Genomic DNA, 26,765 nt, shown 5'->3' with positions numbered 1-26,765 from the left:
TGCCGCTGCAGTGTTGTGAGAAGCCCGTGAAAGGGAAGTCTGTCTGAGCCCAGGGTTATCCCCTGATGTCTGTTTCTGCCGTTGCCTCTCTCAAGGCCCCAGTGCGAACTCTTCCTACTACACCACATTGCTGAACATCCTTGTATATCCCTTGGGGCCATTCGAGGGAGCTCAGTCTTCCAGATTAATCCAGTAGCACTTCCTTTTCTGACTTGTCATCCAGAAAGACTTCCATCAGGATGCCTGGGTGTGACTCCTCCCCCGAGAGACTCCCTGCCAGGCCCCACCTATTAGAAGTGCTGATTCCACCTTTGCTGGTAGTTCAGGGCCTGTGTCCTGCCTCTGGTTTCTGAAGTTGCAGAAACATTGTGCCAGATGAGGTTTTTGACCCAATGTCAGTTGTTTCACCATTGGAGATCTTCATTTGATTCCCCACGCTCTGCACAAGTCTGTATTCAGAAGTGTCTAAAATCCAGGCAGATACTTGACGGTGCTGTTGAGTTTCTTTCTGCCTGGGAACAGTCCCAAAAGGCTTTTTTTAAAAAAGGTTAATTCTATGCTAAAACATAAATGTACATAAAAATTCATATGATCGTGGGGTTCAATTATTTTAAACATAGAGAATGAGATTAATTGTGAAATTTCCCTGTGAGAAATGGCTGAAAGTTGTTTTCCAAAGTTTAGTTGAGAATTTTAACTTTTGGGGAAAAGGAAAGGATAAAGCCAGAAATGATTCGTTTGTAAATAACTTGGCTGAAATGCTTTCAGTTCATGATTTTGTTTCATCCTGACATTAGATCTGTGTGGTCTGAGTGGACAGTACTGACCACATTTTAAAGATTAAAAAAAAGTGTGACTCAGAAAGTACGTTCATCCCTCGGTAAACACCTAATGAGTGACTGCAGCAGTGGGTGCCTGTTAGCGTCCTCTGGGGAGCTTTTTGGACCCCCCGACGCCTGCCTCCCACCCCCAAAGAGTCTGAATATGCTGTCAGGACCATGAACCCCAGGTCCCAGTGTTTACAGCACTTTGCTCAAAAGTATACAGAGAAGTTGGTGGCTCAGATGGTAAAGAATCTGCCCACAGTGTGGGAGCCTCAGGTTCGATCCCTGGGTCAGGAAGATCCCCCGAAGAAGGGAACGGCACCCCACTCCAGTATTCTTGCCTGGAGAGTTCCATGGAAAGGGGAGCCTCGTGGGCTACAGTCCATGGAGTCGCAAAGAGTTGGACATGACTGAGAGACTAATACTTTCACTTTCATACAAAAAACAGCATCATCAGATCTGAAATTCAGGCGTGTTTACCTTCGATTCAGTGCTTTTTTCACTTTTGCTTTCTCTCAACGAAACACCTGAGTTAACCGTAAAAGAATTGCAGTTCTTTCCCCTGAACTGCTGCCCGATCTGCTGTCGTCCCTTCTGTATAAGGCAGAAATCTCCAGTAACCAGCAGCTTGCCCCGCCTGTACGTGGAGGCCCTGCAACCGGACTCACCTTCCTTTTCCTTTCCACTCTCTCATTTGTGATACGCAACAAATCACCCCCCAGACTCCTGGAGCCAGTTAAGTCTCATTTCATACTTTGTGGCCATGAATGAGAAGAAGGCTCTGACAGTACACGTGGCTTGTGCAGAAGTTTCTCAGGTTATCTGTATAACATGTGAGCCAGCACCGAGGAGGAGCCTCTTTGTGGGGAACATCGGGAAGCTCTCATGAACAAAGGTCATTTGTTTCCCAGGGTTCTCTTTGATGACCGTTCCACCTGCCACCCAGCAGAGACAGTTGCATTTTGAGATCTGAGGTTAATTCAAGGAAAGAATAGTTCAAAACACAATGAAAATATCAAGCATGGGGTTATTATATATCCTGCTTTCTGAGGTCAGCCTCAGAAGAAAAGACACTATCTTGAGACTGAAGTTTAAAACTTTGACTTGTGCTAATACAGCTGGAAAAAGTATTTCGAAAGCAAGTGTCCACCAGGGCATTGATAAAAGACTTTAATTTGTATAGACTTACTGTCTAAAGCCCTTTAGTTTGGGTCTACTAGGGGTCCCCTCTAGTAGACCCCAGTGAAGGCAGAGTGCTGACGGCTAGCTGTGATCTGGGTTAGACACCTCTGTGTTCTCAGAAACCACTCTCGTCTCTATACTGGTTTCTGAACACTTCAGTTTAGTTCAGTTCAGTCGCTCAGTCATGTCGGACTCTGCAACCCCATGAATCGCAGCACACCAGGCCTCCCTGTCCATCACCAACTCCCGGAGTTCACTCAGACTCACATCCATCGAGTCGATGATGCCATCCAGCCATCTCATCCTCTCTCGTCCCCTTCTCCTCCTGCCCCCAATCCCTCCCACCATCAGAGTCTTTTCCAGTGAGTCAGCTTTTCTCATCAGGTGGCCAAAGTATTGGAGTCTCAGCTTTAGCATCAGTCCTTCCAACGAACATCTAGGACTGATCTCCTTTAGAATGGATCTAATGGATTTGCTTGCAGTGCAAGGGACTCTCAAGAGTCTTCTCCAACACCACAGTTCAAAAGCATCAATTCTTCGATGCTCAGCTTTCTTCACAGTCCAACTCTCACATCCATACATGACCACTGGAAAAACCATAGCCTTGGCTAGACAGACCTTTGTTGGCAAAGTAATGTCTCTGCTTTTGAATATGCTATCTAGGTTGGTCATAACTTTCCTTCCAAGGAGTAAGCGTCTTTTAATTTCCTGGCTGCAGTCACCATCTGCAGTGATTTTGGAGCCCAAAAAAATAAAGTCTGACACTGTTTCCACTGTTCCCCCATCTATTTCCCATGAAGTGATAGGACCAGATGCTTAGAAAGGGGCAATTTTTGGTTTAGATGAAATAGCAGTTACAACATAGATAATCCTGCATAGCCAAAGCCCCAGGGATGTTGACAGAGCTGGTCCACAAAGAGCTTGAGTATAAACATCTTCTACTGAAGACAGCTTTATCTGCAAGTTGAGATATGGAGTTGTAGCAGAAGATTAGATGTTTTTAAAATGCATTTTATTATTCATTCTACTCCCTTGAAAGACATATGATGGTAACAAAATCAGTAATATCTAGGCGTTTCCAAAAGAGACACCCTCAGTCAAACTATGGCCTTTGAATTTACTAGAAATTTCCACAAAACAAGAGTAAAAGAAGACCCTTCATCTTTGCCTGGTTCCTCAAATGATTAACTGTGCCTAAATATTCTTCCAAATGAGGAGACTCATCTTTTGACTAGATTTGCTGTTTGCTGCTAAATCATGTCCGACTCTCTGCCACACCATGGACTGTAGCCCACCAGGCTCCTCTAGCCATGGGGTTCTCCAGGCAAGAATACTGGAGTGGGTTGCCATGCTCTCCTCCAGAGGATTTTCCCAACCCAGGGATTGAGCCCAGGTCTCCTGCATTGGCGGGCAGAGCCACCTGGACTAGATTTAGATGATTTTTTAAAAATGTTATTTTCACTGAACTCCCAGCCACAGATTCTCCAAGTCCAGAGCCTTTGCTGGGACTTGCTTGGTGTCTGGTGGGTGCTTTTCTCCACAGAATTCTGAAGGTAGTCTCTCCAGGGTTTCCTGAAAACGTGGATCTTCTGAACAGTGCCAACTCTTGACCACTGTCTAGAAGAAAAGTTAAAATATATCAGGGAATGTCTTTATAAAAACATATTTTGGCTTATTCACTGTGATGGGTTACTTTCTTCTTCTTTGTCATCATTGTTAGTCTCTAAGTCATGTCCAGCTCTTTGCAACCCCATGGACTGCAGCACGCCAGGCTTCTCTGTCCTTCACTATTTCCCAGAGTTTGCTCAAACTCATGTCCATTGAGTCAGTGATGCCATCCAGCCATTCATCCTCTGCCACCCCCTTCTTTTTCCTTCAATCTTTCCCAGCATCAGGATCTTTTCCTGTGAGTTGGCTCTTGGCATCAGGTGGCCAAAGTATTGGAGCTTCAGCATCGGTTCTTCCAATGAGTATCCAGGGTTGATTTCCTTTGGGATTGGCTAGTTTGATCTTGCTGTCCAAGGGACTCTCAAGAGTCTTCTACAGCACCACAGTTCGAAGGCATCAGTTCTGTGTTCAGCCGCCTTTGTGGTCCAACTCTCAAACTCATGCATGACTACTAGAAAATCCATAGCATTGACTCGACAGACCTTTGTCAGCAAAGTGATGTCTTTGCTTTTTAATACACTGTCTAGGTTTGTCATAGCTTTCCCTCCAAGGAGTTGTTGTTCAGTTGCCAAGTCATGTCCAACTCTTTTGTGATCCTATGGACTGTAGCACGCCAGGCTTCCCTGTCCCTCACCATCTCCCAGAGTTTGCCCTAGTTCATGTCCATCGAATCAGTGAGACCATCTAACCATCTCATCCTCTGTCGCCCTCTTCTCCTATTGCCTTCAATCTTTCCCAGCATCAGAGTCTTTTCCAGTGAGTCAGCTCTTCCCATCAGGTGACCAAAGTACTAGAGCTTCGGCTTCAGCCTCAGTTCTTCCAAAGAGTATTCAGGGTTGATGTCCTGTAAGATTGACTGGTTTGATCTTCCAAGGAGTCTTTTAATTTTATGGCTGCAGTCACTGTCCACAGTGATTTTGGAGCCCAAGGAGATAAAACATATCACTGCTTCCACTTTTTCCCCTCTATTTGCCACGAAGTGATGGGACTGGATGCCATGATCTTAGTTTTTTGAATGTTGAGTTTTAAGCCAGCTTTTGCATTTTCCTTTCACCCTCATCATGAGGCTCTTTAGTTCCGCTTCAGTTTTTCTTTCTTACTATTGTTAATTTCTCAACTACTCCCTCCTAAGGAACTGAAGCCATTTCCATGATTCAGCAGACACTTCTGGCTACGACTGCCCTGCTGATCAGGAGCCCATAGATTGTATTAGCTGAAACCGCTGCATAGCCGGGGTGTTCACTGGACTTGGCAGCCAGCATGACCACGTTGCAGCATTCCACCAAGTGGGAGTCAGTCGCTCTGATGCTGTGGGGCCCTGGACACACTCTGGTCCTGTGTGACCTCAGGCTTTCCCCCTAGCTGACTGCATTCTGCCACTGCACAACCCATTCGTGCAAGAACCAGCAGCAACAAGACAATCCCTTCAAACAAAACCAATAAACTCCAGAGAAACCAATAGCCCAGTGTGTTTAAATCTACATCCGTTTTCTCTCAGATATGCCTGTGGATGCATCTGTACTATCAGAAAGCTATATGCCAACATCACAATGTTACCAAATCAGATCTGGCTGCTCGCCACTTGAAAAATCAATACTCAAGAGAGAGGTGAATGTTAGTAGAAAGGAAAATTGCTTTTAATCAGAACACCACAATCTGGGGAGATTCTGCATCCCCAGAAATCTTCTCCAAAGGTTCTGCTGGGCCATGAATGTTGTTTAAGGGAGAAAGAGAAGTGATCTCAGTTAATTGCGGAGATATGGGGGTCAGGGTTCTTGCCACCCCCACTGTGTGCAGGCTTGTGTACAGGCTGGCCGACTCCTCCTGGTCTTTCCTTGGATGCCATCTTGTTCTCACAGTTTGTCCGTGAGCTCCCTGAAGACATCTGGTCACCTGTTAATCCCTTATTCTTCAGTTCTGCTTCTATGATCTATGGAAAGAACCAACAGGCTAGACAGGAATTGTGTGATCACAAGATCTGAAAGGTGTGTTGGGCAGAAGATAAGAAGACCACGGGGGAGCCTGGTTTAGAAGTTAGTGACAAGCAAAAGGGGCCTCCAGCAAAGAGCTTTTCCTGCCAAAAGCTGCTTACAGAAATACTTTTCCTCCCTGATACACCTGCTTTAGAGAATCGGGTGTTTTAAACCAGAAAAGGTCTCCAAGGACTTGTCTAAGATAATCATTTATTAAACTTCTTGGCGATAGGGCTTCCCAGGTGGCTCAGCGGTAAAAAACCCACCTGCCAATGCACGAGACTCAGTAGGCAGGGATTTGTAGACCATGCCCTGCAGGAGGGCATGGCAGCCCAATCCAGTATTCTTGCCTGGAGACTCTCATGGACAGAGGGTCCTGGTGGACTGTAGTCCATGGGGTCACGGAGTCAGAAGTGACTGAGCACGCATGCACAAAGAGGTTTTTTCTTAGACAGCTCTGAATATTGATCAGTAATAGATTCTCCCACTCTACATTCAAAATATTTAATACTAAAGAACTGTCCTCCTAAACGAAAGCAGGGTTCCTAGCAGTAGCTATCACAAGACTCAAAAGATATAGGGTTAAAGGAAGCAGCGCTGTGGGGTGTGCTATCATACCTCTCATTTCAAAAGCACACAAGGAGTCAGTCCCTCCAAAAATAAAAAAAAAAAAGTCTCAGAAGCAATCATTTCAGCTCCTTCTCAGGCATCATGTTAAATTAAAACACACACGCGCAGGAACAGCAGGAGATGTGAGCCACCGTGAGCCTCACTTAAAGCTCTGCTGCTCAGAGAGCCGTATGTGCATGCAAGCTTCCCTGCAGCCCGCAACACAGGCTCCCAGCCCAAGGCCGTCAGAACACGCGTCTTAACCAGATCCCAGGTGGTGTGTCTGAGCCTTCTAGTTGGAAAGCTCTGAACCAAAGCACTTAGGAGTCAGTTCATTTGTTTTCTCCTAGAGGCACATTGGAATGAGGCATGCAAGGGAAGACAAAGCCTGCACAATCCACTCAAGGCCGACGAAGCCCCTCCTCCGGCTTACTCAAGGCCGAGGCGCTGCCTCCCTGGCCTTGGGGGTCCTGTGTGAGTGCCGGCACCTGGAGGTGGGGGGCGGCGGGCTGCGTGCAGTCTGGAAGCGTGTTTTCCCTCAGATGATGTGTATACACACAGTCATGTCCGACTCTGCGAGAACACGGACTGGAGTCCGCCAGGCTCCTCTGCCCGTGGGATTCTTCCATCAAGGATAGTGGAGTGGGTTGCCATTTCCCTACTTGATTTTTCCCTCAGAAAGGGGTTTAAAGGGTACTCCCCAGATCTGTCACTTGCCCCACATTTGGGCTTCCTCCTTCTTGCTTTCCTGTTACTGCCAACGTGGATGTATAAAGCCGGTGGCAGAGGGAAAGTGGTGGTGGCCCGCACACAATGGAGCGGTCATCCTCATGGAGGAAGAGGCTGCATACGCCTCAGAGCTGGGCTTTCCAGGCTCGGCTTAGCCCTACAGCAGGATACACTGGGGGCTTCCCTGATGGCTCAGTGGTAAAGAATCTGCCTGCAATGCAGGAGACCTGGGTTCAATCCCTGGGTTGGGAAGATCCCCTGGAGAAGGGAACAGCTACCCACTCCAGTACTCTGGTCTAGAGAATTCCATGGACTGTATAATCCATGGGGTCACAAAAAGTCGGACACGACTGAGCGACTTTCACTAGGATGCACACAACGTCCTAAGTGGGCCCAGAAAGCTGGTCTGGCAACCCTTGTACCAGCCAATCACATGGCTCTGACCCAAGTGCCATCCCGTGTTTTAGCCGAGGTCATGTTTTAGACCAGCCCCTGTGGCAGGCACTATGGGTCATAAGGATCCATGATCCACAGTGCCTGCCCCATTAGTCAGCCAGAGCTTCAACAACTGACTTAGAAACAACTAGAATTAAATGCGAAAGAGGCGACACTTTGCCCACAGGGAAAACAACCAGACTTCTTTGGCGTGAAAAGGACATCATATGGCTGGATGGCAGCACTGACTTGATGGACGCGAGTCTGAGTGAACTCCAGGAGTTGGTGATGGACAGGGAGGCCTGGCATGCTGCGATTCAGGGGGTCGCAAAGAGTCGGACACAACTGAGCAACTGAACTGAACTGAACTGAACTGATGTCTTGTGTTTACACGGAGTCTGAGTCAGTAATGAGCTGCTTCTAACCCAGATGCCTCCTTATAGCTAAGCAGACAGAAGAGCCCTCCCTTGGGAGTATCAATGGATCACTTTCCCAAAAGGCAACTGAGACAGCTTAAAAATGGATGGAAGGAGGGAATTTGGTAAAACTGGATTGTTCTTTCAGCACTTTAAAGTTGGCATATTTAAATAGTCAAGACCTATAGCAGAGGATGACAAAGTCCTTTATTCTATTTCCCTTCACCTAATTAAACTCTCGGTCACTGGATCTGAAACACTCATGCGAGCAGCTGCCACTTGGCCACTCTTTTTTTTGTTTCCGGTTGTACTGTGTCTTGCTGCCGTGCTTGGGTTTCCTCTAGTTGCTGTGGCGAGGGCTACTTTCTAGATGCAGCCCACGGGCTTCTCATTGCAGTGGCTTCTCGAGGGCAGGTGGACTTCAGTAGTTGGGGTGCATGGGCTTAGTTGTCCCGAGGGATCTTCCTGGACCAGGGATTGAACCCTTGTTGCCTCCTGCATTGGCAGTCAGGTTCTTAACCACAGGACCACCAAGAAAGTCCTTAGCTGCTCTTTTAAGAAGCTAGAAATGTAAGGTTTATTTACCTTCCCAAGTCGAACCCCCAAATTCATAATCTCTTCCCCACTTGGCCTCTAAAACTCTGTCTGGTTGTCCTTCTGGAGACATTGAGGGGAAAGGTATAGTAGAAACACAAAACTGAGGCTCGCCCAGGTCCTGCCACACAGTGTTTGCCTGAGTAAAAGCCTGCTGACCTTGAGAACTCTCTCCCTCCTGAAAAATGGGATCAACAAATTGCCTCTCTTAAAACAAAGCCTGTCCCCTGAGCTCTTCAGCATCCTAGCTAAGAACAGTTGATTTTCATATCAGTTTCTAAAATATCAGTCAACAGTGAATGGCTAAAACAAATAGTTTGAAAAAGAATAATTTTCTGCCATAGAGCTCAGATTTGAAGAGTGTGCGTTAAGTGAAAGGAAACAAAGACATTGAAAGAACAAAGACATATTTGCATCATTGAGCCCAGACTCCACTACAAGAAGAATGTTGCAATTTAAATTAAATTATAATTAATAGCAGCAGTTTTGTTAAAGTATCTCAAATTGCCCCATTAGAGGCTGAAGCCCAAGTGGTTTCCATGGCAATATTTTCGCTAGATGTCAGCTACTATCTAATTTTTTTGTCCCTGGTATGTGACAACCTGAAGCTTTTAGTACCTTTCATTTGGGGGAGTGTTCTGTTTGATAATCTCAGTTTATTTTTGTATGCATTTAAATATATGTTTTATTTGCAGTTGGCTTCTGAACCTAAAGTCTACAGTTTTACATATTTTGAAATTTAGTAAATAAGAATCACAGCTACCTCGTTTATATTCTGTATTTTTGGGGAAGCTTCACTGGCCCTTTTTCTCCCTACCTACTCAAATGAGACAAGCGAGAAATTAGAGGCTAAAGAATTCAAATCTCTTTTCAATATTCTGTTCTTTCAACTGTCTTTTAAAACAGTTTATTGTGCTTAAGTACCTGGCTTGAAACATCCTCTCTTAATTTTTCACATTCTATAAAAGCAATCAAAATTATAGTCAGACAGTAATGTTTTAAAGCACAATTAGTGCTATTCATGATTTCCCAAGTGTCGCTGTAAGGGTGCTAACCATCCTCGCTGTGCCATTTAGGTCCATGATGGAATTGTATCTGGGGTACTGGCTCTCTGTTCCTCTTACAATATTGGTTCAGAGTTCTTAGTTTATCACACTGCTTAGCTGATGCTGTCATTACGTGGAATTATCTTTGTCAGATAAAAGGCCTCGCACACTCACTTTCGCAGCCAGACAAGTGCAATCAGAAGTTTTTCGACATCTTTGGCCTCACCAGACAGCCCACCAACCACAGAGAAACCACTGGGCTGAGTTAGTTGGCCACCTTGATGACGCTGATGAGTTGATAGAGCCAGGCCAGCCCCCTGCTTCTCATCACAGACAATTCAGCTTATTTCCTTGCAAGTAGCTTCTGGAGCCAGTTTCCTGGGTTCAGACCTTGGTTCCACCACTTCTTGTTTGTGGGACCCCAGCCAAATTTTTAGCCTCCAAAATGGGATGCAAACCCCAGCCTCACAAGGTTCACAGGAGGATGAAATGAGCTAATCCATAAAAAGGACTTAAAACAGTGCCTGATGTGTAGGAAATGCTATTGTTTCCTGAACAGCAGGCTCTCCAAATCTGAATTTCACGTCAATTTGTTTCTTGTGCCCCACAGTGAAACCTAGGCTGACTCTACTGCAGCCAGCCAACCAACCGCTTGCTCTTTGGGGCCCCAGAGAGTTTTATGTTTGAGGAGAGTGGATCCAAAAGATGAGTGATCTCACACAGTCCTAAAACTCAGAGCTTCAGGACACGTCGGTCACCTGTAAACCACCAGCGTGATAGTTGGGGGCAGGGCTTTGTGGGGCCACGCCCCTCACCTGGTACAGGCACAAGGTGGGCTCAGAACCAGCACCCTCGCCCCGTGGATAGAGGGGGTGGGGCGTAGACTTTCACTTTCCTGATGAAGACTTCCTGGAATGTAGCAAAGGGCAGGCAAGGGCCTTTAGAAATGGAATCAAACATTCCTGGTTTCTGTTCTTTCCGTGCAAGAAGGTGTGTTTTCACTCACCCAGTCCTAATTTCTGATCATTTTACATATTACAAGGAACAGCTCCCACTGGGCCGCCTCTTACAAAGTGTGTTTTTCCTTCCCTGCCCCCACTTGAAGTTGGGGGCCAGGGAAAGTGCTGAACTGTGAGCTGGTTTCCCTTCCCACACAGAAGACAGAGACAACAGCGACGGGAGGGAAGGCTGGCTGTGTGTGGAAGCATCCGTGTGACCGTGTCCGAGTGTGTTTCAGGGTGTGAGCCATCTCGGTGGGCTCTGCAGTCACAGCCAGGCTGGTTCACAAGCTCGTCCATGGAGAAGGATCCCCTGTCACCAGTCCCTGCAGTGACATGTCTGCCTGTCCTCTGCTGAGGGAGGCGAGGAGAACAGGTCTCAGGGTGGGTCAAGGGAAACGTGGTCTGTCAACATAATGGGGATGACCAGACAAACGGGATGTGTGAGCCGGAAATGAGCAGAAACACGCTTCCAGGAGACACTAAACTGGAGTGGAACAGCGCCACACTTTGGTGTTATCGTGTAGCGTGCCAACTGAAAAAACCACGCACAACCATGTTTTATGCGGTAGACATGCTGAGGACTTAAGTCAGGCAGACAGACTCTCAGGTAGCTCTGAGGCACTGCTCCGAAAAGGTAAAGGAGGAGCCAGGATATATGGGAGTTTTTTGCAACCAAAACAAGCAGTTGGAACATCAAAAGATTACTATTCATTAAAGAAAAACCAGACATCTCAAGTTAGTGAATTTAGCCATTTTTTATGTATGAGAAGATGCAAGAGTCTGGGTTGATGGAAATCATTCCTTCGATCTACATCTTCACTCTCTAGGGCCAGTATCCTGTTTCCTCCAGCCTAAATCCCCTCAGGGTGCGCTGTGGGGGTGGGCGCGGGGGCCGCTGATGGCTTGATGGCCACAGCATCCTTCGGCAGGTGACATTCTTTGTCCACAAGTGTCATTTGGGGATCCAGGAGAAAAGTATATTGAATGTAGTGTTTGCCTGTTTGACACAAGTCTGGGCCTGAGACTAAATACCTAAAGTCTATTTTGAACCTGCTGCTGCTACTGCTGCTAAGTCGCTTCAGCCGTGTCCGACTCTGTGCGACCCCATAGACGGCGGCCCACCAGGCTCCCCCGTCCCTGGGATTCTCCAGGCAAGAACACTGGAGTGGGTTGCCATTTCCTTCTCCAATGCACGAAAGTGAAAAGTGAAAGTGAAGTCATGATGTTTCCCAAAATATGGATAGGTTCCTTGATACTCTAGCACCACGCAAATGGCTCTCGCAGCAAACTTGGATGGGGGTGGGAGGGCATAAAAATCGGTAGCAGAATGAGGTTTGTGGTTTGGCCTCATCGGTGTCTCTTGGCCTCTGTGTTCCTCTATGTGCATTTCTAAGAGGATGTTAGTACCCAGGGGAAAGAACGGTTACAATGAAATCATCTGAAATATATCTATCAAAGCAGCATATCAGTGTGCATGCCAGGATGAAATGGATTTGCCTCCAGGGAATAAGCGCTCACATGCATTCGGAGAAGCAAGCTCAAGTTATAAACTTAGCCATGAAAACAGGCATGCTCATATGGACACAGGAGCCTGCCCTGGAATTTCATGAGGACTTCTCTGGGACCTGGGGGGTTTCCACTGGTTTTTCTCTGATAACCAGACTAGCAGACACAGAAATTATTATTATACAGCTTTTCTGTATTCAATATGTTCCTTTCCTCTGTTGGGAAGAGTGAGGATGGTGCTTTGCTTTAAGGGTGGAATTGAGTCTAGGCAGCTGACTTCCAAAATTGTACCTGCATGGGAGACTTTATTGGCTCCCCTAAGTGCCTCAGATGGTAAAAGAATCTGCCCACAATATGGGAGACCCAGGTGCAATCCCTGGATTTAGAAGATGCCCTGGAGAAGGAAATAGCAACCCACTCCAGTATTCTTGCCTGGAGAATTCCATAGACAGAGGAGCCTGGAGGGCTATAGTCTTTTTTCACACAAATGTTTGCATACCTCTTAATGGACTGATTTTAATTATACCAGTCAGTTCAGTTCAGGTGCTCAGTTGTGTCCAGCTCTTTGTGACCCCATGGACTACAGCAATCCAGGCTTCCCTGTATTTCACCAACTCCCAGAGCTGCTCAAACTCATGTCCATGATGCCAGTTCTTCAGATCAGGCGGCCAAAATATTGGAGTTTCAGCTTCAGTATCAGTACTTCCAATGAATATTCAGGACTTATTTCTTTTAGAATGGATTGGCTGGATCTCCTTGCAGTTCAAGGGACTCTCAAGAGTATTCTCCAACACCACAGTTCAAAAGCATCAATTCTTCAGTGCTCAGCTTTCTTTATAGTCCAACTCTCATATCCATACATGACCACTGGAGAAACCATAGCCCTGACTAGATGAACCTTTGTTGGCAAAGTAATGTCTCTGGTTTTTAATATGCTGTCTAGGTTGGTCATAGCTTTTCTTCCAAGGAGCAAGCATCTTTTAATTTGATGGCTGCAGTCACCATCTGCAGTGATTTTGGAGCCCAAGAAAATAAAGTTTCTCACTGTTTCCATTGTTTCCCCATCTATTTGCCATGAAGTGATGGGACCAGATACCATGATCTTCATTTTTTAAATGTTGAATTTTAAGCTAGCTCATTCACTCTCCTCTTTCACTTTCATCAAGAGGCTCTTTAGTTCCTCTTCCCTTTCTGCCATAAGGGTGGTATCATCTGCACATCTGAGGTTATTGGTATTTCTCCCAGAAATCTTGATTCCAGCTTGTGCTTCATCTAGTCCAGCGTTTCTCATGATGTACTCTGCATAGAAGTTAAATAAGCAGGGTGATAATATACAGCCTTGATGTACTCCTTTCCCAATTTGGAACCAGTCTTCTTGTTCCATGTCTGGTTCTAACTGTTGCTTTTTGACCTGCATACAGATTCCTCAGGAAGCAGGTAAGGTGGTCTGGTATTCCCATCTCTTGAAGAATTTTCCACAGTTTATTGTGATCTACACAGTCAAAGACTTTGGTATAATCAATAAAGCAAAAGTAGTTGTTTTTCTGGTATTCTCTTGCTTTTTCGATGATCCAATGGATGCTGGCAGTTTGATCTAATTAGCTCTGCTACTTGTCATTGGGACTGCAAGTATAACTAAGATTGGCCCCTGCCATTAAGAAGATGAATGCCATGTATGGAGTGACAAGAATTAAGATGACAGCCATTGAAAAGAGGGCAGATGGTTTATCTGGAGTGGCTCAGAATGGTTTCAGGAAAGTGGTAAGATTTAAGAGACAAAGAGAAGAAAGACAACCAGGTGTCCTGACAGAGCATGTCACATGGAGGAGCAAAGACACATCCCCCTGAAGCACCAGACATCCATGTGCGTGGAAGGGTGAGTGGGAAAAGTGATCCAATGAGGGAAGAAGCAGAAGAAGCTCAAAGGAAACCTTCCACCTGATATCAAGGAGTTCAAGTCGTATCCGTACCTTTCCCAACTGTTTCTGTCAGTAACTTCAAGAGAACCAGTGGAGAAGGAAATGGCCTCCCACTCCAGTGTTCTTGCCTGGAGAATCCTATGGACAGAGGAGCCTGGTGGGCCACAGTCCCTGGGGTCGGAAAGAGTCGGACATGACTGAGCAACAACAGCACAGGAGAACCAGAGAGAGGTTGTCAGGGTGTCTAAAAGCATCTGTGTCTTTCTGCAGTTCTGTGGCCAAGGGTGCAAAGCTCTCTGTGGGCAGGAACTGTGCTGTGTTCCACCATCCGTGTTACCTGAAGCAGAAGAGCAAATGGTCTTGTAGTATCATGAATACCACCCAATAGAATAATGACAGAATTGACGCTGTAATTTTTTGTTATTAAGTATATTTTGAAGCTGTGTATTTTTTTAATGGTCAGGAGGCTTCTGTGTTTATCAAAAGGAGAAGAGAAACATGACACTCACAGGCTGCTCGAATGCCTGGTAGACGTCGCCACCTGGGTGTTCTGTAGGCGCTTCAAGTCAGTGTGTCCAAACAAAATAAGTCTTTCTACCTAACATCCTAAAAATAGTTCTTCCTTCCATGGGTCCTACCTGAGCTGAACTGTCAGAGAGCTGGGGTTTTCTCAACAGCTGACCTGTCTGTGTCGTCCTAGCCCTTGAAAGGTAATATAGGAAAGATGATCGACTTTGGAATTAATGCTGCCTGGGTGATAATCCCAGTTAGGCCATTTACAAGCTATTAAGCTTTTGACTTTTTAGAAGGACATGGACCAAACAGTGTTCAGAGAAGGGTAAATACAACATCAGAAGACTTTGGGACTATGCCCAAGATGAGCAGTGAAATTTCAGGCCTTTTTCTTGAAAAGCACTTCTCATTTCTTTGAAGGGTGGTTGACCTCAGGGAATATGTGTATTGATAACCAAATCTTACTGTGTGCATTGACTGTGTGAGTTAAAACATGGAAGCTGCACTGCCATTTCAAGCAAGTCACTATACATAGACAGGGTCATAACTAAAATCCCATCCATGCTTCAGGTCAGTATTTGGACTATATAAACCAAATTCTTCAGTGAGGCATGAAAAGTTCTCATTAATAACAATTTTCATCTTTTTTACTCTTTGCTATATATTCCTAGCACATAGAATGGCAGCTGACACGTGGTAGGCATGCTGCAAAGATTTGCTGAAATAGGTTCAGAAATAGAAAAGTTATCAGGCAGTTAATATTCTTCCCAACACTTAGGAGATATTATCCCCTAACAAATTCCTGAAGCGTACAGTATTTTACTAGAGCCACATAAGATACTTGTTTAAATAAATGATTCCTTTTTAAAACAAAAACACTAATTCAAAAAAATGCATACACCCCAGCGTCTTATGGCAGTATTATTTACAATAGCCAAGATATGGAGGCAACCTAAGTGTCCAGGCACAGAGGACTAAAGAAGATGTAGTCCAGCTGTACAATGGAATACTACTCAGCCATAAAAGAGAATGAAAATTTGCCATTTGCAGCAACATTGGTGGACTTGAAAGGTACTATGCTAAGTGAAGTAAGTTAGAGAAAGGCAAAGACTGTATGATGTCACTTATACATGGAACCTAAAGAACCCAACAAACTAGTGAATATGACAAAAGAAGCAGACTCACAAATGTGTAGAACAAACTAGTGGTTACTAGTGGGAAGAGGGCATGAGGGGAGGGGCAGTACAAACGTAGTGTCAAGAGGTATGAACTATTATGTATAAATATTATGTATAAAACTACAAGGATAGACTGTACAACCTGGGGAATATATCCAATAGTTTATAATAACTATAAATGGAATATAGCTTTAAACCTTGTGAATCACCATATGGTACACCTGTAGCATATAATATTATATATTGCTCAGTTGGTAAAGAATCTGCCTGCAATGCAGGAGACCTTGGTTCAATTCCTGGGATGGGAAGATCCCCTAGAGAAGGGATATGCTACCCACTCCAGTATTCTTGGGCTTCCCTGTGGCTCAGCTGGCAAAGAATCAGCCTGCAGTGTGGGAGACCTGGGTTTGATTCCTGGGTTGGGAAGATCCCCTAGAAAAAGGAAAGGCTACCCACTCCAGTATTCTGGACTGAAGAATTCCATGAACTGTATAGTCCATGGGGTCACAAAGAGTCGGACCGAACTGAGCGACTTTCACTTTGATACTTCAAATTTTTTTAATTTTTAGCAATTAAAACTAATACTGTAAGTTCTAAAAAGCTCATCAGCAAACATACCCAACTCCATCAGTTGTGAAAGGGATCAAAGTAGCTGGGAGGCAGATTTCAGCCAAACTTAAGAAGAAGTATTCTCAACTTGTCTGTCAGTGGAACCAACAACCGACAGTCCTGCTCAGGTTGTTCTAAAAATTTTAATATTCCTCCCAAGGAGATATGGTGCTCGTCTGGGCCTTGTATAAAGGAAAACAGCAGGCATTGAGGTGGCTGTGATTCTTGTGGGCAACAATAGCAAAATGGGTCTAAATGAAACAGAGGTCTCATTTGGGAAAGCAGGCAGTGTTGAAGGATTTTATGAAAAACTAGATATCAGATTATGTATATAAATGTATATAAATGATATACATGACTTTTTATCTCTTCCTCTACAGCCAGTGCTGATTTTCCGTATAACCCAGGACAAGGCCAGGCCATAAGAAATGGAGTCAACAGAAACTCGGCCATCATCGGAGGTAGGTGACGCACAGGACGGGCGCTTCCTCACTTGTGGGGAGTAGTCATTTTCAATAAAAGCATCGTCTAGAGGAAAAGGAGTCATCTAGACTTGTACTTCATTTATTCTGCTGTTTAAATATGGCTGAAGATTGAGACGTACAGATGTGGAGAAACTGGCAAATGTGACCTGGCTCTTTCTTAATGCTGACTTATTATTTTAAAAAAGGAGAAGAACAGTAGTAGGAAGCTAGCCAGCATCTGAAAACACAAGCAGGCTGTCACGGCAGCCTGACAGGGCAACAGCCAGGACATCTGTTTATGCCCTCATCCTCCTCTTGCATCCCAAATGATCCAGAGTAGCTTGCTACAAAAATGGGAAGGACTATGCCAGTCTGGTTTCAGTTATCTTAATAAAAATTATCAGACCATTAATAAGCCAGAGTATCTGAATATTCCAGGCTTTTCTTCCCACCATAGAAACCTGCATAAGAGTTTGACTCTCCTAGTATAGTTCCTCGTGTTTGGATCAGTAAATATCACCTGTTGCCTTCTTCTCTCTCTGCTTCGTCCACCTTATTTTATAAAGATGTTTCCTGTCTCTCTGAGGACGGCTAATACTGTTAAGCATATGAAGGATTTTAAACTCAGCCAATCAGCTCAGCTAGTCAGTAGGTTTATTTTCCACAGGAAGAAAGTGGACACCTATATATATGTGATTATTAAATTACAGGGCTTCCCTTCATACGGTAAAGCGTCTGTCTGTAATGCAGGAGATCGATCCCTGGGTTGGGACAATCCCCTAGAGAGAGAAATGGCAGCCCACTCCAGTATTCTGGCCTGGAGAATCCCAATACACTCCGAGCATGTGTGCGTGCACGCTCAGTTGCTTCACTCGTGTCCAGCTCTCTGCGACCCTATGGGTTGCAGCCTACCATTCTCCTCTGTCTGTGGGATTCTCCAGGCAAGAATACTGGAGTGGGTTGCTATTTCCTCCTCCAGGGGATCTTCTCAACCCTGGGATCAAACCTGCGTCTCCTGTGTCTCCTGCATTGCAGGCAGATTCATTACCCCCCTAGCTGCCTGGAAGCCCAAATACATTTCGAAATGGTGCTTAAATCACATTGTTCAGAGTTCTGGTATAATCCTTATCCTTGTTATTTTGCTTTTTTAATATCAACTTTATTGAAGCATAATATGCACTTATCTAAATGCAACACGTTATGACTTTTGACAAACACATATGCCTATAGTGTTAGTCGCTCAGTCGTGTCTGTTTGCAACCCCTTGAACCGCAGCCCACCAGGCTCCTCTGTCCACGGAATTCTCCAGGCGAGAATACCGGAGCGGGTTGCCATTTCCTTCTCGAACATATTCCAATAACCACAGCCACAATCAAGACACAGAACATTTCCATCCACTAAAAGTTCTCTCGTACCCCTTTGTAATTCGCCCCTCCCCCACTCCGCTTGCCTTTGCCACGCGGATTTCTTTTGCCTCTTTTTAGGGTTTCACAGAAATGGAATCACATAGTATGTAATCTGTTGTGCCTTCTTTCCCTCAACGTGTTTTTGAGAATCTGTTGACATTGTTATATCACCAGCGGTCTGTTTATTTTTACTGCCAAGTTGTATTCCTTTGTATGAATGAAGGAGCGTTTGCTTTATCTACTCCCCTGCTGATAGATGTTTGGTTTGTTTCCAGGCTTGGGCTGTTTGGACAAAAGCTGCTATGAATATTCTTGTCCAAGTTCGGGCCTTTCTAAACAAAAGTTTTAGTTTCTCTGGTAATTCCTAGGAGTATAATTGCTGGGTTATTGTAGATATTTAACTTTACAGGAAATTGCCATATAGTTTTCCAAAATGGTTGAACCATTTTATGCTTCCATAAGCAGTATCTGAGAGGTCAAATTGCTTCACAATCTTGCCAACACTTGGTACTATCATTCTTTGTAGCCATCTCATTGATGAGTGGTGGTAACTCACTGCGCCCTGTTTGTTGTTAATAGTCTTTTTCTGTTTATAGTATCTTTTTGGTTTTAATTTTATTTATTCATGGCTGTGCTGGGTCTTCTTGCTGCACAGGCTTTTCTCTAGTTGCGGTGGAGGTCGGGGGCTACTCTCTAGCTGCAGTGCACAGGTTTCTCATTGTGGAAGCTTATCTCGTTGTGGAACGCAGGCTCTAGGGCACCCAGGCTTCAGCAGTTGTGGCACGTGGGCTCAGTAGTTGTAGCCCCCAGGCTCTAGAGCACAGGCTCAGTAGTTGTGGTACACTGGCCTAGTTGCTCCACAGCAAAAGGGATCTTCCTGGCCCAGGGATCAAACCTGTGTCTCTTGCATTGGCAAGTGGATTCTCTACCACTGAGCCACCAGGAAAGCCCCCTCACTGAGGTTTTAATGTGCAACTATATGATGACTTATGAGCATCTTTTTCCAGGCTTATCACTGTTTGCAAATCTTTTGTGAAGTGTCTATTTAAATCTTTCTCCTCTTTTAATTGGATTGTTTGACTTCTTTCTACTAAATTGTAAGAATTCTTGCATTCTCATTGTTTCATTTTTTTAGTGGTATTTTTTGAAAAGCAGATTTTAATTTTTCTAAAGTCCAACTTTCTAACTTTTTTACAGTTTGTGATATTTTTTAATCCTTTCTAAAAATCTGCCAACCCCAAGGTTGTAAAGATTTTCTCCTGTTTTCTCCCAGAAGTTTTATAGCTTTTATTTTTAATTATTCAGTCTATAATCACTTTGAGGGGCTTCCCTGGTGGCTCAGATGGTAAAGAATCTGCCTGCAATGTGGGAGACCCAGGTTTGATCCAGGTTTGATCCCTGGGTTGGGAAGATAACCTGGAAAAGGAAATGGCAACCCACTCCAGTATTCTTGCCTGGTGGCCTAGAGTCTGTGGGGTCACTGCCGGGAGCCAGCATGGGGAATCCCATAGTTGGACACAGCTGAGCGACTAACACATAAACATAGTCACTTTGAGTTAATACCTGTATATAGTATGAGATAAAAGTCAAAAATCATCATTTGCCAAACAAATATCTAGTTATTCTGAGATCACTTGTTGAAAAGATTTCCAATTTCTTTTTCCAATTTAATTTCCATGTTACTTTGGTCAAAAATCAATTGTCTATAGATTTGTATGTCTTTTTTCTGGACTCTATTCTATTGATTTACATATCTTTCTTTGGCCAATATTACTCTTACTTTATTATTGTATCTTTAAAGTAAGTCTTGAAATAAGAAATGTAAGTTCTACAATCATTTCTTTTTTTTAAAAAACTATTTTGACTGTTCTGGGTCCTTTGCATTGCCATATAAAATTTAGAATCAGCTTATACATTTCTACAAAAAAAATTGCTATTATTTTCATTGGATTGCATTAAATCTATAAATGAACAGCTTAACAATATTGACATTGAAATATGGCATATGCATCCATTTATTTAGGTCTTTTTTTGTCTCAGCAAGGTTTTATGATTTTCAGTGTACAGTCTTGAACAGCTATGTTCAGTTCATTCTGTTATAAGTGGCACTATTGTATTACTTTCATTTCCAAGTATTTCTTGCTAATATATAAAAATATAAATTTCGCCTTGCTAAATTTACTGTGAGTTCCAGCAACATTTTTTTGTCTGTTCTTTAATATTTTCTACATAGACAATCCTGTCATCTGAGAATAGAGTTCTCCTCAATAAGTACACTTTTTGTTTCTTTTTATTTTATTCGACTGTCTAGAACTTTTAGTACAGTCATGAGTTAAGGGGATGAGAGTTGACACTCTTGCATTTTTCCATATTTCAGGAGGAATGTGTTTAATCTTTCACTATTAAGTGCAATATTAGCTGCAGATTTCTCAAAGATGCCCTTTTTCAAGGTTGAAAGTTTCTATTGATAGTTTCCTGAGAGGCTTCATGATAAATGGGTGTTGAAATTTCTCATATTTCTTTTTTAGTCATGTGCATTTATTGATAAAGGTTTTTTAATTACATTCCTTTATTTTTAAATGTTAATCATTACATTCCTAGAATTAACACCATTTTTGTTATAATCTGTTCCCCTTTACATATTGCTGGGTTTGATTTGCTACCATTTTATTTAGGAGAGACACTGCTCCCTCATTTTCTTGTAGTGTGTTTGTCTGATAATCGTGTCAGGATAATTCTGGCCTCCTAAAACCAGTTGAGTGGTATATCCGGCTCCTCTAAGACAGACGTGTAGGGCTGGTGTTACTTCCTTAGGTCAAGTTCGTTAACTGTTTTTGAGGTCTTCGGAAGGCTTACTGGTTTTCTGTTTGATCGTCCTGTCAACCCCTGGGAGGAAAGTGGGCATCTCCAGATGTAACTGTGGAGGCCGGCCTCCTTCCCCGCCCGGTGCTGCTGGTCGCCTTGTTGGGAGTTCCGCGTTTCCTGCGGGAGAGGCTCCTGCAGGGAGCCGTGCTGAAGAGGCGCGGGGTGCTGGCGGGCTCCTCGGCCGCGTCTAACCTCTCGCCCCTCTGTCTGTGTCCCCCAGGGGTCATCGCCGTGGTGATCTTCACCATCCTCTGCACCTTGGTCTTCCTCATTCGCTACATGTTCCGTCACAAGGGCACCTACCACACCAACGAGGCGAAGGGCGCGGAGTCGGCCGAGAGCGCCGACGCCGCCATCATGAACAACGACCCCAACTTCACAGAGACCATCGACGAGAGCAAAAAGGAATGGCTCATCTGAGCGGCGGCTCTTTGGCTCCGGGAAGTGGGGGGCGAGGGAGGGGGGAGCGTGAGCAGGGAGGAGGGCAAGGGACGGAAGCACCCGACTTCAGACCCCTGAGCACACCCTTCAGATATCAGCACAAGCCGGGGGAGGCAAGCGACGGCAAACTCCTGGAGACTGATGGCCACAAAAAAAAAAAAAAACTTTTTGATATTTCTTTATAGCTGAGTTTCCCCTTCTGTATCAAAACAAAAATAATACAAAAACTGCTTTTAGAGTTGAAGCGATGGTCAACATTTGTAGGTACTATCTGTCGAATATTTTGTGTGTGTTTAGAGAGGTGTTCTGAAAACCCACAGGAACAGGGCCCGTTTTCTACGATTTTCAGCGCCCTTAGAACGTGGATATTTTTCCTGGAGAAACGTTGATGCACATGTACACGGCCTCCTGCGTTTTCCTCTTTTTGCATAGTCAGCCTCTAATGGGCTGTGGTAGTAGCTAGTTCGTGTTCATAAGATATTTCTCTGGTGTCCTGTGAATTGGAAAAGGAAAGGAAAGGACAGAGGGAAGCTGTGATTTAGCAGTTTTCAGAGAGACCTCAGTGTGTGCCGGTTCTCTGAGAGTTCCCACTGGAGGCAGAGGGGTGCGGTCCCTCCTGTGCAAGGACCATCAGTACAACCCAGAGAAGCTCTCAGACCCAGGGGAAGCAGCCCCCTGTTGGATCGCTGGTTTTACTTTGGATCAGATTCTACTCGATTGCACCGCTCCACGTCTGTAGTCTTATAACTATCCGGTGTCTATAACTGTCAGCTATAATACCTGGTGATCGGCCAAGACAAAAGGTTTTCCCTCTGCTTTACCTACAAGATACTGGGTTAGACTGTATGTGTGTGTAAGCGCCACGGTGAGGAATTAGAGCCAGATGTTGAGATGTGTTGGCTCTGTGTCTTTTATAGTTGGTAGCAGGAGTGTGGACACTTCTTAGAGAATGCACAAGTTAGGTTGCTCTTCTTATTTTGCTCTATCTGGTCTTTATGCGCCTGTGACAAGATCCTAGCAGACAGTGTCCTCTGAATGGACGGGCCAAAATAAAGCCAAGCTGTGATTGCGATTGTTATTGCTATTATTCTGGAATCATGTGGAAAATCCTGCCCTATTCTAACTGATCTACTCCATGTATTATTCCATCCTAAATAGACGCACGGCCGTGATTCAGGGACTTTCTTTGGCAGATACATCTGAAGCTCAGGTTCATCACAACCTGGGAACTGACCGTTGCTTCTCAGAGAATGGACATGTCTGGTCAACCAGACCTCAGTTTATTCAGGAGCCTTGATCAACTAATTCCGGCAAGGAACTATTTAAAACTAATTGACTGTTTCTGTAGACCAGTGGGACAACATTCCTATTGAAGCATCCAAAAAATAATTTCATGTATTTATTTTACAAGAAGATTACACAAAAGTTATTTCTAGAATGACTTAACATTTATGATCATTACAGTTCAGGCTCTTAGACTTAATGAGGATGTTAAAATTTTCTTAGACTTCGACATTTTGAGGCATTAAATAACACTCTTTTCTTTCTCCTCCTAGAAGGAGGTAAGATGAGGTTAAAATGGTACTGTTGGTCAGGTGGCCTGCCTTGAGAAAATGGAAATTCTAGTTTGTTTGGGTTATGTATTCAAGACACTTCGGAATAGCTAACTTATTGGAGGATCTCAGGTTCTGGAGTGATGGGACGTGTTATCCTCACTGCACCTGGCCCCAGTGCCTGGCACATTCCCAAGGAGACAGAGGGCCAGTTAATCCACTCTTAAGTCGAGGTCACAGAACAAAAGAATATTACTGCCCTTTTACAGTTGCTGGCCTCAAGCAGGAGCATAACACCCTTTATTTAAAACAGTCTTGATCATTCTTCCCTAAAATGCGTTTAACATGAAAAGCATTCACTGTAACTAAATAATTAGAACAATGTGACATTTATGAGGACATATTGAAAACAAACATTATTAATTTGACCAAGATGACTCCCATTAAGGATTCTTTTCTATATTGTCAAATTGAACAAGCAAACTTTAAACTTTATGTTTTAAAATGTTTCTGATTTCTTAAAACCTATTTGACAGGTACCACTTTTACACTTGACAAATAACACCAGATGGAAATTTGTTATTTATTGTGTTTCCCATGATAGTTCTATTCTACATACATTGAGCACTTTCCCTTTCTTTCCAAAATTATTAAGAAATTAAAACAATCAAACATAGCCCCTTCAACTAAAATGTTCCTACCCTTTCTCTTCTCTATCTTTTCTTGTTCCTGTCACAGAAAAGTGTAAAATAAAACCTAACACTTCTCCCCACATTTTCTAATGTAGGGCACCAGGATGGCTGCAGGGGTCGGTGTTCCTCCCATCTCAGCATCATTTGAGATGGTCTCTGCCCTGAAGGGGGCAGTAGCCCAGCCAGTGGACAGGACAAGGACACAGCACTGTGGATAAGATATTAAGTAGTGAAGTAACATGCCAAACGCGTGCTGGACGTCTCCTCTATGGGACTGCAGTCTTCACCCAGATCCCTGACTCTATCTGCGAAGGCCACATGTAGTACCTTCTAAATGCTAAATAATTTTGTTTACGTGCACAAAAGGATGCTGCCCTCTTTTTCCAGGCAGCCATGATATTACGACCCAAGCTCAGCGCCCAGCCTTGCTTTGTCAGTCATATCCGGCCAAAGCTGATCCCAACAGCTCACCAGTAGAGCACTAAGAGGCTAGTGGTAACTCTTTCAGTGATACCCAGAATAAAACAAGAAAGTTTCCTTTAAATAAGAGGTTTTTTTAGAAGTTTCAGGGGAAGCTGATGATTGATTCTGGATTGTTCGTGCAGGAAACATCTGTGTACAAACCAAGCATCTCTGTTTTGAGTTGCTAGGATTGGAGACTTTGAATGAATGTAAAATCAGTGCCAGTCTGAGCTCTCAGCGTATTCCCTTGAGCTCAAGGAAGCTAGCTCGGGAGGTAAGAAGTTATATTCTTCAGCTCTTCTCTGGCCCTTCTTAGCATAAAAGACAACATTTCCCCTTGTGGCTTTCAAGCAACCGCTCGAAAAAAAAGAGAGAGACCTGTTGCGTGGGAGTTTTTGTTAAGCTGAAGACAAGAGTTTGAGAGTTTTTGTTGGAAAATTCCCTGTTGCCCTGCGTTTGACCAGCAAGTGTCCTTTACTTACAGGAGCAGGATTTCTGAGGCTCGGAAAAGAAATTGGTGAGCCCAAAAGTAGATTTCGTGTTGTTGTTGAACATCTGTGAGGCAGCCACTAGATGGCGCTGAGAGTTGGGCACAACAACATAAACAGTAGTAACTTCCAAAGGAAAAGCACATGTCCCTGTTAGGAAAATGCGGTGTCAGTGTGAAACTTTTACTTCCTTCTCCATCTGTTGTTTTCTATTCTCCCATGTGTTCTTTTTCACTCTCTCCTTTCTCTTATGGTGTAAACGTTTTCATGGTCCCTTAACATCTCACATCTCCAAATGATCAGTACCTGATTGGAAGCTGTTACTATTTTTTTTCCTCCTTTTCGCCATCCTGCCCAAGCAGTTTTCCAAGAGAAAGGCAACAATTGTTAAACTGAATTCCAATGAGCCAGCCAAAAGTAGGTCAAAATTGCTAGTCCCGATAGAACCGCCTCATGTGGAACAAACAGTGTGTCCAACTGATTTGGGCTGAAGACCAATGGATGGCATTTTAAAAATGATGTTTTAGTGAGAGTGATCCTGAGAGTCAGCTGATGGAGTGCAAGCCCTTTTCTCTCTCTGACATGCTCTGTGACCTCAGCCAAGTGGCTGACCCTCTCTGTTCCTCTTTGCCTTGTATGTAAGATAGAGCTGTTTTTTATCTGCTTCATAACACAATGGGGAGGTGCCATGGATCCTTGGCTGCAGATACTTTGAAACCCAAACATAAAGGCCAAGTCAGTGGACCTACTGAAAGTCTTACTTTCCAGCTTGTGGTTGTAAGTCATCTCAAAAGAAACCAAGCAGTCAAGTCCAAGAATGTGGAAACATGAGGCATTGTTGTACAACTATTAGATTCGGAGTCAGGGAGACTGCCAGGGAGCTTTTCTGTCAACATCAGGAGATGCAACACAGCCAAGGGCCAGAAAAATCAGAACTCCTGTGTATAAAGACCCAAGTTCCCACCTAGGTGTGATGTGACTTGCAGCTTACCATGCCCCAGTGTGATTGAAATGGCTTAGAAATAAGAAACATGAACAGCTAATGTGACTATTTCACATACCCCAGTGGCTCTCTGCCTACACTGCACACACCCTGCATGATGGAAACTTTAAATTTATCTCACAGCAGTATTCTTTTTTTATATATACAACTGATATGTGCAGCTCATGGTCAATAAAATAGGGAAACCATGTTGAAAAGTTGGTTACCTCCCATGAAGCAAAGACTGGATGAAGGTAATGAATATACCTGGGCACATGGATATTAATACTCACCAGGCACTTATGAGTTTATTTTCCAGATGAAAACGTGCTTTAAGAGCACCATTTTTTGAGTCTCAGTTTATTTACAGCAATTGCTGGATTTTGAGATGGTTCTAGAAACATGGAGATTCCTCCCATCTTGTAGGCCAAGAAACAGTTCTCAATGTCACTTATTCTAAGTTTTGTTTTGTTGGGTATTTGGGGTTTTTTTTTTCAGTGAACATGATGAACTGCAGAGGTTGAAGTTGTGAAAAGGCTGGGCTAATATTCTCTCTGTAAAGTCAATTAGGCTTTCTATCCCTGTGAAATAACCAGGAAATTTCACTCTCTAAAAGCAACAGCATGTAAACTAGAATGAAAGAAGGAAATTATGTATGTATGCCTACTCTTCTTTGTGAATGTCTTTCATTTAACTGAAATTATATTAGAAACCAGATTGATAAATAAAAAAGTCCAAAATAGTTTTAATTATCCTTAAAGTGATTCTTTGTGTTTTGTTCTACTTGTTTTACTTAGAAGCTCTTTTCAGCCTTTCAGCAAAGAAAGTTCCAGGCACTGAACTACACATCTCTTTGGAAGGTAATCTTTCTAAAAGCAGTGCAGTTGAGACCAAAGTCAGGTCTCAAACAGATGCAGCCTTCCTTAACCTTCATTTGCTGTGAACTCCTCCCCCACCGCCCATTTTTCTTAAAAGGAGCTTAGTACATATTGGCTTCATGTTTTGGATTAATTTACACAGCTTGGTTAAATGTGGTTAGAGTTACATGGTGTCCAGAATATATTCCGAGCCTAGTTTGAGATGAGGGTGTAACGCCGGATAATGGATAAATGGATCTCAGCCAGTGAGCTAGGTAACAGGGATTTACAATGTGTCTGGAGGCGTAGATGGTTCTAAATGCACTTGTTGTACATTAAGAGCTGCGGTTCTT

General features: G+C 43.9%; 1 protein-coding gene across 1 annotated transcript in view; it reads left to right on the top strand.

Annotated features, from left to right (window-relative positions):
* CNTNAP2 (contactin associated protein-like 2) overlaps nt 1–26,315 on the top strand; it is a 2,354,843-nt gene extending 2,328,528 nt beyond the window's left edge. Inside the window, exons 24-25 of the mRNA XM_018046828.1 lie at nt 16,583–16,663; nt 21,158–26,315. Coding sequence (XP_017902317.1) covers nt 16,583–16,663; nt 21,158–21,357 — 281 coding nt within the window. The 3' untranslated portion in view covers nt 21,358–26,315. The remainder of the gene's footprint in view (nt 1–16,582; nt 16,664–21,157) is intronic.

Source organism: Capra hircus, chromosome 4 (assembly GCF_001704415.2).
Source record: "Capra hircus breed San Clemente chromosome 4, ASM170441v1, whole genome shotgun sequence".
NCBI classification, from domain to species: Eukaryota; Metazoa; Chordata; class Mammalia; order Artiodactyla; family Bovidae; genus Capra; species Capra hircus.
This window is presented reverse-complemented; position numbering and strand designations above follow the sequence as displayed.